Source organism: Chaetodon trifascialis, chromosome 8, assembly GCF_039877785.1.
Source record: "Chaetodon trifascialis isolate fChaTrf1 chromosome 8, fChaTrf1.hap1, whole genome shotgun sequence".
In the NCBI taxonomy this organism is placed as follows: Eukaryota; Metazoa; Chordata; class Actinopteri; order Chaetodontiformes; family Chaetodontidae; genus Chaetodon; species Chaetodon trifascialis.
In genome coordinates this window covers 18,356,565-18,368,320 of record NC_092063.1, presented here as the reverse complement: position 1 = coordinate 18,368,320, position 11,756 = coordinate 18,356,565, and the positions used below count along the sequence as shown (strand labels likewise).

The 11,756-nt window shown below is 42.1% G+C and overlaps 2 protein-coding genes across 2 annotated transcripts; one reads left to right on the top strand and one right to left on the bottom strand.

Moving 5' to 3' along the window:
* The first annotated feature begins 795 nt into the window (after positions 1–795).
* LOC139334787 (glutathione S-transferase Mu 3-like) lies at positions 796–4,497 on the top strand. The gene is made up of 8 exons (XM_070967953.1): positions 796–1,207; positions 2,249–2,324; positions 2,434–2,498; positions 2,594–2,675; positions 2,871–2,968; positions 3,060–3,155; positions 3,712–3,822; positions 4,063–4,497. The coding sequence occupies exons 1-8, from the start codon at positions 1,172–1,174 to the stop codon at positions 4,156–4,158; spliced, it is 660 nt and encodes a 219-aa protein (XP_070824054.1). The 5' UTR covers positions 796–1,171; the 3' UTR covers positions 4,159–4,497.
* Positions 4,498–4,860: 363 nt separating this feature from the next.
* On the bottom strand, positions 4,861–11,690 carry eps8l3b (EPS8 signaling adaptor L3b). The gene is made up of 19 exons (XM_070969179.1): positions 11,653–11,690; positions 11,293–11,408; positions 11,145–11,209; positions 10,902–11,060; positions 10,515–10,664; positions 9,636–9,721; positions 9,422–9,510; positions 9,105–9,202; positions 8,810–8,933; positions 8,619–8,698; positions 8,406–8,480; positions 8,176–8,321; positions 6,649–6,811; positions 6,331–6,371; positions 6,121–6,214; positions 5,444–5,560; positions 5,276–5,364; positions 5,028–5,160; positions 4,861–4,938 (listed from the first exon to the last, which is right to left on the bottom strand). The coding sequence occupies exons 1-19, from the start codon at positions 11,688–11,690 to the stop codon at positions 4,897–4,899; spliced, it is 1,905 nt and encodes a 634-aa protein (XP_070825280.1). The 3' UTR covers positions 4,861–4,896.
* Positions 11,691–11,756: the final 66 nt, after the last annotated feature.

Here is an 11,756-nt window from a genome sequence, read left to right as displayed (position 1 = left end):
CTCCTAAGAGTGAAAATTACAGATTACAAAAGATCAAAAAGAATGAGAAGAAAAAGAAACCATAATTCATTTAGACAAATACGGTCTGTTTGAGTTTCAGCAGTTAATTAGGGATTGTGTGGACATTTGTGTGAGTGTGTGAGTAAAAGAAGTGAAACAAAGAGAGCATTGTGGGATTGTTTCGGCCTGTTTCTCTCCAATGTGGGTCACAGTGAGCAGGAAGTTCAACACAGAGTTCAGACCAACCACAAACCTCCATCTTTTCATAAGACATTTCTGTAATTGCATCATTTTAAATAATGTTTTTTTTTTTCAGCAGGTCTGCGCAAGCAAATTCTCACCACTTTATCCATATTGTTTGCATGTTGCTCACTACACAATCAAAACTAAAATGATAAGTTCATTCATAACAAAAAAAAAGCCTTTACTGGTGCTACTGGTACTGACAAAACAATCCCAACTGAAGGGTCACAGCTTTTTTCAGGGCTTTCAGCGTGTCACTCTTGAGAAAGTGCTATGATTAAGTTACATCTTGGGCTTGCTGAGAAAAAATTGGTAAAGACAAAGTCATGAGGTTAGAAACTGGCGGGAAAAAGTATCGACCTTGAATTGGTAATCTTTTACCTCTTCAATGCCCAATATGAACTTATGAACTTTAACCCCTGTCTGCGTAAACGCTGACAGCTCTTTCTTTGCTAGTTACTCCACATCTTAATTCTTCATTCAGTAATCCCTGCGCGCAGGCTTGCAGGCCTCGTCCGGCTGCACCGTGGCTGTCACTGGGCCTCCTCAGTCATGTGCAGGTCCAGACTTGCGGCCACATGACTCCGTAACTGTTTGGAGACAATAGGCTTTTCCACACACAATGCTTGGTGTCAATCACCGCAGCGTCTCTTGTCAGCTGGATATATGAAGTGGGACTACCTACCAGATTAGTGTATTCATATTCACACGCCGTGGTTATTACATAAGAGCAGACAAAAGAACCGGTTCAGACTGTGTGGACCAACGGGTTCATCCCGCCCTCCTCCTCCTCCTCCTCCTCCTCCTCCCTCTGACAACAGCCCACCTCCCCTCTCCTCCCCTCTCCTCCCTCTCCGACTAGCGTGAAGCAGTCCAGCAGCTGCAGAAGTCTCGATCAGCCACATTTGATCTCAGAAAGTGATCAAAAATGACAATGAAACTGGCTTACTGGGATATCCGTGGGGTAAGTTCAGCCGTCTTCTTTAAAGTAGCTGCTGTTGTTTGGAGCGCTGTGGCCGGTGTGCCTCCACCACAGTCCGGGTTAGCGCAGCTTGTGTCGCCGTCTATAAAACTCATTGTATTCACTGTGTAACGCAATTATGTTTCATATTAAGTATTATACGAGTCGACAGAGCCTCGCCAACTAAAATGTCACGTAACTGCGCAATACGCGGGTGCACGTGTTCAAAATGTTATCAGTAACGTTAGCGACGACCTCCAAACCTGAATCAAACATTCTGTGGCTAACGTTAGCTAACATGTCAGCTAACCTGTTTTTAATTAGCAATAATGTCAGCCCTAATTACCGGGCATCCAGTCTGTGCTGCTGTCAGTGGATGAGCAGTGTGTTACAAGTGGATTTAAAGGCCTGTCAAGTTAGTCAAGTGGGAATATCATTGAAAAACGGACCATGTGTGCTTACAAGCGAAGTAACGTTAGCATCTCAGGTCAGGCTGAAACTGTCAGGACTGACATGCAGACATTGTGCACAACCAGCTCAATTGTTATATGGAGATTAAAGGCTAAGTTGAAAGCTTAATTAGCTGTAAGTCTACAAGGTGGCCAGCAAGCTAAACTAGTTTCACATAGCTTCTCATATAAGTGTCGAAATAATGTGAACTCCCCCCTCACAAGTCACCGGAGCCCAGAGCAGTGTCTTAAAAATGCTCTTTGTATTTGACCAACAAGCCTTCACACCTGACAAGATGCAGCAGGTGTTTCTTATTTTTACTTGATAAATGACATGAATGTGATGATGACACAAAATGCACATAGGTTGTTGTCACATCATTCTTGTTGTGGCACAAACTGCAGATGGAGGGGAGGAAGTGATTTTCTGCATAAGAAACACTATAACACACACTCAGAATAGTTGTTGTTCATACGGGTGAAAAATGCAAGAAATTGACTGAAAAATGTGGAAAAAATGGCTGTAACATTAGCTACAACTAACCATTAATGTTTTCATATATCCCACCTGTCTGGTTTCTGGACACTGCTGCAGCTCGCGCAGCCTGCCCGCCTGCTGCTGGAGTACACCGGCACCAAGTACGAGAACAAGTTTTATGTCTGTGGCGAAGGTAACGTTCCTGTTCAACCAACACATTAACATCTGTTAGAATTTTAACCAAAGAAGAGTCCATGCAACGTACCCATGTAATCGTCTAACCCACATCTTTCTCACTTTAGCTCCAGACTACGACAAGAGCTGCTGGTTCGATGAAAAACACAAACTTGGAATGGACTTTGCCAATGTGAGTTTCACCTTTTTGAAAGGGTGGTGAATATTAAATGAAGTGCGAGGCAGCCGAGTTTAACGACTGGTTTTGTGATGAACTTCTCACCGTAGCTGCCTTACTTGGAGGACGGAGACACGAAGATAGTGCAGAGCAATGCCATCATGAGGTACATTGCTCGTAAGCACAATATGTGTAAGTGCTGCGTGTTTCTTCCACATCTGCATATTTTGGTTTTTATTAGTTTAATGTCCACTTTCAGTCGTTCATTGTGAACATTTCAAAATAACACATCCACCATTTTTTCCAAACGTTGGAAATGCTATCTTCAACACGCTTCCTCTCAGTCTTCCTTCCTCGCGTGTCCCAACAAATCTGATCTGACCACAGGCGGAGAGACTGAGGAGGAGAAGATCCGTGTGGACATCTTGGAGAACCAGGCCATGGACTTCAGAAATGGCTTTGTGAGGCTGTGCTACTCAGACTTTGTGAGTACTGCATCAAAAGTTTAATAACACTGACTGTCGTTTCACACCTTTTGCATCACCACTAATGCCAACGTGACCTCTCTGACATCAGGACAAGCTGAAGCCAGGGTACCTTAAGGCTCTGCCAGGCGCACTGACGCAGTTCTCAAATTTCTTGGGAGACAGGAAGTGGTTTGCTGGTGACAAGGTATGCCACCCTCTTAACATGGGAGGCTTCACATGTTCTTCACTTTTAAAGCTGCATTACTCAGGTTCTTTACTTGCCTCTTGGGGTTACAATGCTACAAAAAGCTGAAAGTCACATGCTTTTCATGTTAGCAGAAAACTGCCTGTTTACACATCAGGAGACACAACATTAGCATTTACATTTGGAGGTTAAATCTAACTGGGTCTTAATCTGGTAGGTAGCATACCGTAGACTCATTGAGTCCTTCAGGCTGCTTGGTGTGTCTGGAAACTAGTCATTCGAGCCAGTGAGGTGAGGAGGAACCAGGCGGTAACTTTGTGGGTTTAAGAACCAAAACAATGAGCTTAAAGAGATCATACCACTTCATAGGGCTTAGAGAGAAGTGCAGAGCTGCACGATGAATCTGTGGGTCTGTCGGTATTAGCAGCTGCTTTCACATTACATGTAAGTCATTTGACTCATGTAAAACTACTGATTAGTGCAGCTTTGAAGTCTTGTTTTAGCCTTTAGTTTGCTTTCAGCATGTTTGTTAATGTGACCTTTTCCTTTACAACAGATCACTTTTGTGGACTTCCTCATGTACGAGCTGTTGGATCAACACAGGATGTTTCACCCCACGTGCCTGGATGACTTCAAGAACCTCAGAGATCTTTTAGACCGATTTGAGGTGAGAGCGCTCAGCTGCGTGTTTGTCAGATGCAAACAGCATGCCGCGTCTTGCAGTCGCCACTGAAAGCTGCAGTCAGAAAATACTTCTAATAAATACTTACTATAGCACCTTTTGTCTTCCTGTTTGTCTCAGTATGATGTCTGCAGGTAAATAGAGCATATGTGGAGTTGCGTCTGTGTTGGTCTTGTCATGTTAATACAACTCACAGTGGATTTGTATGATACTGTCTCATCATAGGCTCTGGACAAGATTGCTGCCTACATGAAGTCTGACAGATTCATGAAGACTCCCGTCAACAACAAGATGGCCAAGTGGGGAAACAAGAAAGAGTAAAGGAAATAATGCAGAGTGTTCACAAGTGCAACTAACTCAATACTGACTCGACCCATAACTCATTCAGAACTAGAGAAAAGTTTCCCTGTACTTTGTCTTTTTATAACCTGGTAACTAGTTGGTTGTGTAGCTTTCATGTCCCTTAATCAGATGTTAAACTCTCCCATATACTTACATGCCAGGTTGATACCCATTTCTTAGTTGAATTGTATAAACAGAAATCCAAGTTTGTACTGATATTATGAAGATAAGGAGAAAGAAAAGTTAAAGCACTTAATTTCTTTGTTACGTCTGAAACAGATTTTGTTTTTTGACCAATTAAAGTAATTCTTGTACTAACTTTGTTTCTGTTGGTTTGGGACTCCATTTCATCATCGTTTTCTGTGCAATACATAACATTTAAGGATCAGTTATAAAATCCTGTCCTGTTATTAAATCAGTCCAGCCGCAGTGTAGTTACATCTATTTTATTTTTTAAATCACAGTTGGGAAAACTATACACAAATTATTTGAAAGTGTGTCAGACATAAACAAAAAAATTTAAGTAACTTATTATTTCTGTAGGTGATACATTACACAACATGTAGAAGTTTCATTCACTGCCTTAACAAATGCTGAAAGCAGTCATCCACATAACATATTCATGACATTGAAGAATTAATTGGACATCAGTCATTTCAGGTATTCATCTGTGGATTTAAGTCAGGAGAAAAAGTGAAGGAGCAGTGAGGTGGGTCATTAGTAGCGACCATTGTACATCCTTGATGGTTCACTGGCGAGCTGCAGGGAATGAGACAAAACATTAGTGATGTGCTGCAGCGTGTGTGTGTGTGTGTGTGTGTGTGAGAGAGACATGGCAGATTACTTACTGCAATGGCTGACTTAATGGACTGAAGCTGGAAGAAGACCTTGCCTCCTTCTTCTGGACACACAGTCCTTAACTCATCCTTGGTCATCCCCAGAAGCAGCTTACCAGACAGCACCCTGAGGCTGTTCACAGTGCTGCATGTGAAAGGAACGAAACGCAGAATATCTGACTTAAATCATGCAATACAAGTCTTATTACAGTATAAATAATCTAATAGTTCCCAGTCCCTCTGTGCATTATTTCACTCACAGTCTGGAGAAACCTTTGTACTCCAGCCAGGCCTTGACCTCTGCAGGTGTGGAGGACATGTCCAGCGTCACTGGACTATTAGAGCCCCACTGTGAGGGAGGGTGAAAGGAATGAAATGTCACAGCTGTAAAATGGTTACTCAGCAGAGGTACACTGCACTTTGCTCACCGGTTGAGCTTCTCTGGGCCTGGAGTTCGTCATTGGCTCCAGGACGTTCAGAGGGACGTTGCCTTCCTCGTTGCGGCTGTTGCGGACGAGCCACCATTGCTTGGATTGCTGAATCACCTGTAAAGCCCAAAGACAACAACTCAAGCACCTGAATGTTAACACTAACAGTGATGGCAGCTACGATTGTGACTGTGGTAAATATAGAAACACATTTTATGAAAAGTGGAATAGAATAAAGACCACAAAGCAATAATAACAATACTATGCAAAGCAATAGATCATGTACTGTTTGTTTGTTTGTTTGTTTGTTTGTTTGTTTGTTTGTTTGTTTGTTTGTTTGTTTGTTTAGGTCTATGGCCTGTATTTGTACATCCAGAGAGGCTGGAAAAATGTGCAGCTGCTCCCAGTGACGACATCTATAGAGTATTTTTCTTTCTTCTTGAGCAGAAAAGATTCTTACGCTACGCAAGAACATGCAAACCAGAGTTTTAAACAAAAATCAAACTGCTTCCTGGACAGTTGTTTGGTAATCATCCTATGACAGATTTTGCCTGTAAATTTCATTCCTGTTCACACTGAGCATCTTGAAGTCCAGATCACTGGATTTCATATTCTGAAGAACAACATCAGAATTGATTTAAGGGTAACATTGTTATTGGGGCATTTTGCCATCTCACCTGAACTGTTTCGCCCCTCATAACGCTCAGCTCTCGGTTGTTCCTGCCCATGAAGTCAGAAGTGACCCGCATGTACAGAGGTGGCTCATTGAGGCTGAAACAGCAGCAGAAACACACTTAGTCACAACAGCCATATGACCATTGAGCACTGGAAAAAGGCAGTATATGTGACAAATGTGATAATAAAGCCACATTTACTGCAGCACTTACTGTGTTGGGCTTGGTATAGACCATCCATGGTTGTTCACAGGCTGTAAAAGACAATAAATGCACCATGATGAAACTGGCTTCAATGCTTATTTGTCTCATGTTGCTTTGAAAACGTGCGTATTAGAAGATGGTAGCAGTGATTCAAACTGTGATGAAAAATGGCAATCCTTTTCATTGGAATTAATTACGTAATTAAACTAATAAGCACCATTGACACACTCCCAAACATGTTGTTAAAGCTGCTCACATGGGAGCCATCAAAGCCAAGTACGGAAACAAAGACCAAAGTGAAAGGTGAGTGTGTCAGCGGGGTTCTACCTCTCTGAGTTGATGTTGGCCAGATGGGAAGCGCTGGGTGCTGTTCCTGCTCGCCTGACTGCTCACATAAGAGAGGGGGGAAGACACGCGTGAGGGGGCAGGCGGCTGCCAGCCATCGTAGAACTCTGGGATGTAAGGTGCGACATCATTTGGCCATTTAGACCTGTGAGGTGACAGGAGGGCAGAAAAAAGTGAGCAAAGTAAAAACAAGAAGGAACTGTCTAAGAGTGCAGTGACCTCTTTCTTCAAGCATGGCAAATGTACGCAACAAACAATCACAAGAAGAAGTCAGATTCTGTCATTTTATGAGTTTTGATCAGAAAACAGATTCTAACGTTCTAATAAGGTATCTTTTATGAAGAGTTAATCAAATGGACGTACGTTTAAAACTGAGCTCACTGATGAAAGTGTTGCATTCAGCGCATGGCAGGGACTTCCTGCTGTCAAGCGTGAGAGTGGCAACAATCTTCTCATCTCACAACAATCAAAGAAGCCCAATTGGTAAAATGTGAAGTCATTCTTCAAATGGCTCAATGGTCAATAAGTCATTTACTAATGCTGTGTGGATCAGCTGGAAGCCGTTAAGAAGAAAACTTTTGGGTTGCTGAGTTTGTTGCTTTGCTTGTTGTTTGTATTTTTCTGGAACATGAATAAGATTGTTAATAAATGGATTTTGGTCCAGATTCACAGCAACTCTTTTCCAGAAATGAGGTGGTCATACAGTCTATTGCAGCGGGTTTCCTGAAGAACTATAGGTGACTTATTAATAATGATCAGCAGCGCATTAATAAATTAATAATTAATTCATTAAATTCATAAAACCCTGACTCCACTGTGTTATAACTTGCTAATCCTCTTTGACATAAACTCAAATGAAAACAGTACAAAGACGATATATTTAATGTTTTACTTTGTCAACTTCACTGATTTTTGTAAACATCTGCCTATTCTGAATTTTATGGAGCAACACACTTCAAACAAGTTTGGACAGGAGCAGCTAAAGACTGGGAAATACATGGAATGCTCTAAAAACAGCTGTTTGGATCATTCCACAGGTAAACAGGTTCATCGGTAACAGGTGATAGTATCATGATTGGGTGTGAAAGGGGCAACCTGGAAAGACTCAGTTGTTCACAAGCGAGGATGGAGAGAGGTTCACCACTTTGTGAACACATGATTGTATAAAGGAAATTACAACATGGGCTCAGGAACACTTTGTAAAACTGTTGTCTGTAAGACTGTATTATGTTTTTATTAAATTTTTGCACAGCGTCCCAACTTTTTAGAATTGGGGCTGTTGCTGTTTCACTGTATTTTCTTGTTGTCTGTTACCAAAGTTTAAGTCTCAAGCAGAATTTACCGGATAGAACTGAAATTTGGTAGTTTCTAATTAAAACACCCCTGTTTATCATTTCCTCAGGACATGAATGCTGCATTAACTCTGCCCTATTTTATATATCAGCAAAGTGCACCATGTCCCAAGAAGACACGGGTAAGTGTGTGAGGGTTAGAAAAAAAACACCTTACCTGGGGAGGTTCCAGCTGTCCCCCAGAGAAATCCACAGGTTTTCCTCCTTCGCGTTGACAGCCTGTGTGAGCAGCCGCAGGGCTGGCACTGTCAGCAGGGGAGAGACCACAGTGGGAGGCACATCTGCAGGATACAGAGGCAGTATCTGGAAAAATGGAGCAAGTAAGTATTAATTAGTCACCTTAAAGAGAAGAAAACATGAGTCAAAAATAAGTTTAGAATAGCTCACCGGTTCTAAAATAGTGAAGATGATGTGGACAAAGTCGGCAGCAGTGGGGTTGCTCAGTGACCCTTCCAGCTTGCCCTGTAACATAAAGAGGCTTTCAGTCACGTTGCATTGCTATCTGCTGCACTCACACGTCCCACTCAGCGTATTCAAGCTCTTTCCAAAACCACTCTGGTCGACTTTATTTTCGACATTTAAAGAATTAAAAGTATTTACCAGCAGATTGAATCCGTATTTGACTTTCTGAAGAAAGGAGAGATATTCCATCAAAGGTGGCAAGTTGACAGCTGGTGCTGCTGGAGGAAGTATCAGACACAAACACCTGAGCTGTCAGTATGTCTGTACCTATAAGGTCATTCCTACAGCAATGACTTGTGTGGAAAGATAAACTGGAGAAAGGATATTACCTTGTTCCTTTGATTTCTTCTTCTTCTTCTTCTTATTGTTTTTGTTTCCTTGCGGTGTACTCAGTGCAGCAGAAATTTTTCCCAAGAAGACCTCCAAATCATTCAGAACATGGTTGAAAATATCCTGTGAAAAGCAGCACAGACATGAATGAAAGCCTCCTGTAGAAGCTCCCATGTGTGAGCATGTTTTCCTTGACATGACTGAAATGATTAGATTAAATCTGTGATCATTTATGACTGATTTAATCCATATATATATAATAGCTATAACAGACAATTAAGATGCAGTACTGACTGTGTTCCTCTCTGTGTTTCTCTGCTCAGACATCAAAACGACCTCTGGGCTGCTCTGTAATTCATGAAGGTCTGGGGTGTGGACCCGTGGAAACTCTTCTATCGGGCAGGAAAATGAATTGTTTGGAGACAAACATCAGTGTTTTACTTGATATTTACTTCAGCAAAATATTGGCACAGCATAAATCACACTGGACACTTTAGTTTATGGCTGAAACTGTCTTATTTGTGCAGAACACAAGACTTTTAAAGAAATTAAAAATGTACATGTCAGCTGTAGATATCTGTCACACCTTCAGCAGTCAGATCAAGCCTTACCTGGCTCTCTCCACTGTGGGGGTGGGATGTCTAGTGGTGATGGGGCCCTTCCCATAGGATGTTGCCCAATGATGTTCTCAAGATTAATCCTGAGAACAATTAAAAACGGACAGCAGTCAGTGCATTGTACTGTCACCGTGTCTTTATTTGCCCTTCCTCTGCTTTCTGACTAATGTGATTTTATTTCTCTCTTGACTGTATACTGACACTGTACCTGATGTCAGACTGGTCTCTGCGTGGTTCCATAAGATCATCTCTTTTCTTTAATGCCTTATCCAGATCACTCTTGATGTGCTCCGCCTGATAAAACAGACCTGCTTTAAATCAAACTGCAACATTATACCAGCAAAAACAGCTGGTCATGAAATAGAGATAATGGTGTCAGAGAACGGCCTTGACTAAAGCATCCTGAGGCTTTCAGGAGGTCTTTTTTTTTTTTCGGAGGACAACTTTATTTTTAATAAAGCAATAAGTTTTTACAATACAATACAATATGTTACATTCAAATTTACATTCAGTTCAAATTTACATTTGTCCCACCGTAACCATTTTTAATGAGACCCTAGATCCATATAGCACCCCATATTAAGTGTAACACCTAACACAAAACGCAACAAGGCGACAGACAGACAACAAGTGAGACAGAGGGAGAGACAGACAGACAGACAGACAGGCTGACGAGAAGTGAGACGGGACGATAACAGAACTGACAAGACGAGACTGGACAGTTGATAAACACAAGGATGTATTCAAGAGTTCTCTCAATATTCTAGTAATTGACTAGAATGATCTGTGATTGACATGCTATGCTTGTGTGTTGCTAGTGTGTACCTATGTGTAGGATGGTAAATGTGGGGGGAAAAGGAAGAATAAATAAATAAATATGTGACGTAAGAGCGAAGAAGAAAGAAACAAACACACACAAAACAACAAAAAATAAAAAACAGGAACGGGGGGTCAAAGGGAAGGTGGTGGAGGGGGTTACGGAGTGGAGGAGGGAGATGTCTGGTAAGATATAGAGCTTGTAGTTATGTTTTTGTTGAATTTAGAAATGACTTTGAGGAGGTCAAAGTTCTGGTGACGTGTGACTCACCCCGGTCTCCTCACACTGGAACATGAAGAGCTGGCTAACGCGTTTGTAGCGATCCTGCACAGCTATGGTCAGCAGAGAGTTGTAGGCGCAGCTATCCAGCACAGCTTTGGTTTGCAGGATGGAATCCAAAGGCACGGACTCCAGCTCCGCCTTCAGAATCACATCACAAAGGGCAAATCTTAAGACCACAGGTCTCTGAAAGGTCTAATAATCAATATCACTGCCATCTGATACAATCTTTCGGCTGTTTTTCTTGGTTTACGCTTGGGCCCTTGATTCCAATTGACAGGGAAATCTAAATTAAACAGCTCTAAATGATATTTTGTACAATAGTGTGACTCCAGCTCTTTGGCAGCAGTTTCCTGTTTCAATGAGACAATGTCCAACCTTGGTCTCAATGTCACTGAGCAGCAGATATCCCCTCTGAACCTCCATGATCATCTCCTGGGGCCACAGACGACCTTTGGCATCCAGCCTCTTGAGCTTGGCCAAGCAGTCGTCCACTGTCTTCAGCTCCTGGCCATCCAGCTCACAGGTGAACAGGTGCTGTGGAGACAATGTAGAGGGTGATGGGTGAGGAGAGCTAGAAGGGTGTACTGTGAGTAAAGTGGAGAGTTCACACTACTTTACCTCCACTCTGACGTGAAAGTTGTCAGATTGCTTGTTCAGCGTTTCAGAGTACTCCTTTCTCTGCACTGAGATAAAGAATGTTGGTTTAAAAAAAAGGTGTGTCACAAAAATAAAAGGACATGAGAGGCGTTTTTATCTTTGAACATACTGTATATTGATTTTGCATTGGGTCTGGACATGTTGTTTCTGTGCAGTGGGGCCCCGTTGAGGTCATCTTCTCGGACAGACTGCCTCAGCTGAGGGAAGTCCTCCTGGGTGAAACCCCTAAAGCGTATGAAAAGGTTATTGATCAAACAGGTGAAGTGGAAACATTTGAGGAGCAGCCTTACATGTCAATAAAAACTGTTGTCACCAGCGCCGCAATTTCAAGATAAACCATTCACAACACAGTTGCCACAACAAAGGCGTGTTATACCATTTAAGGCTGTGAACAGTTGTGTCGAAATCTCAAATGAGTGCACCACCGGTGACCTTTGAAGCAGAAAATGAAAATGAGACTTTTACTTACCTTGGGGAATAAGAGAAAGGTCCAGTGCGTCCAAACATTTTCAAACTACAAGGTCCGTCTTTTTTGGAAGATTTAAAAACTTCAGATTAGTGACTATCGCTCCA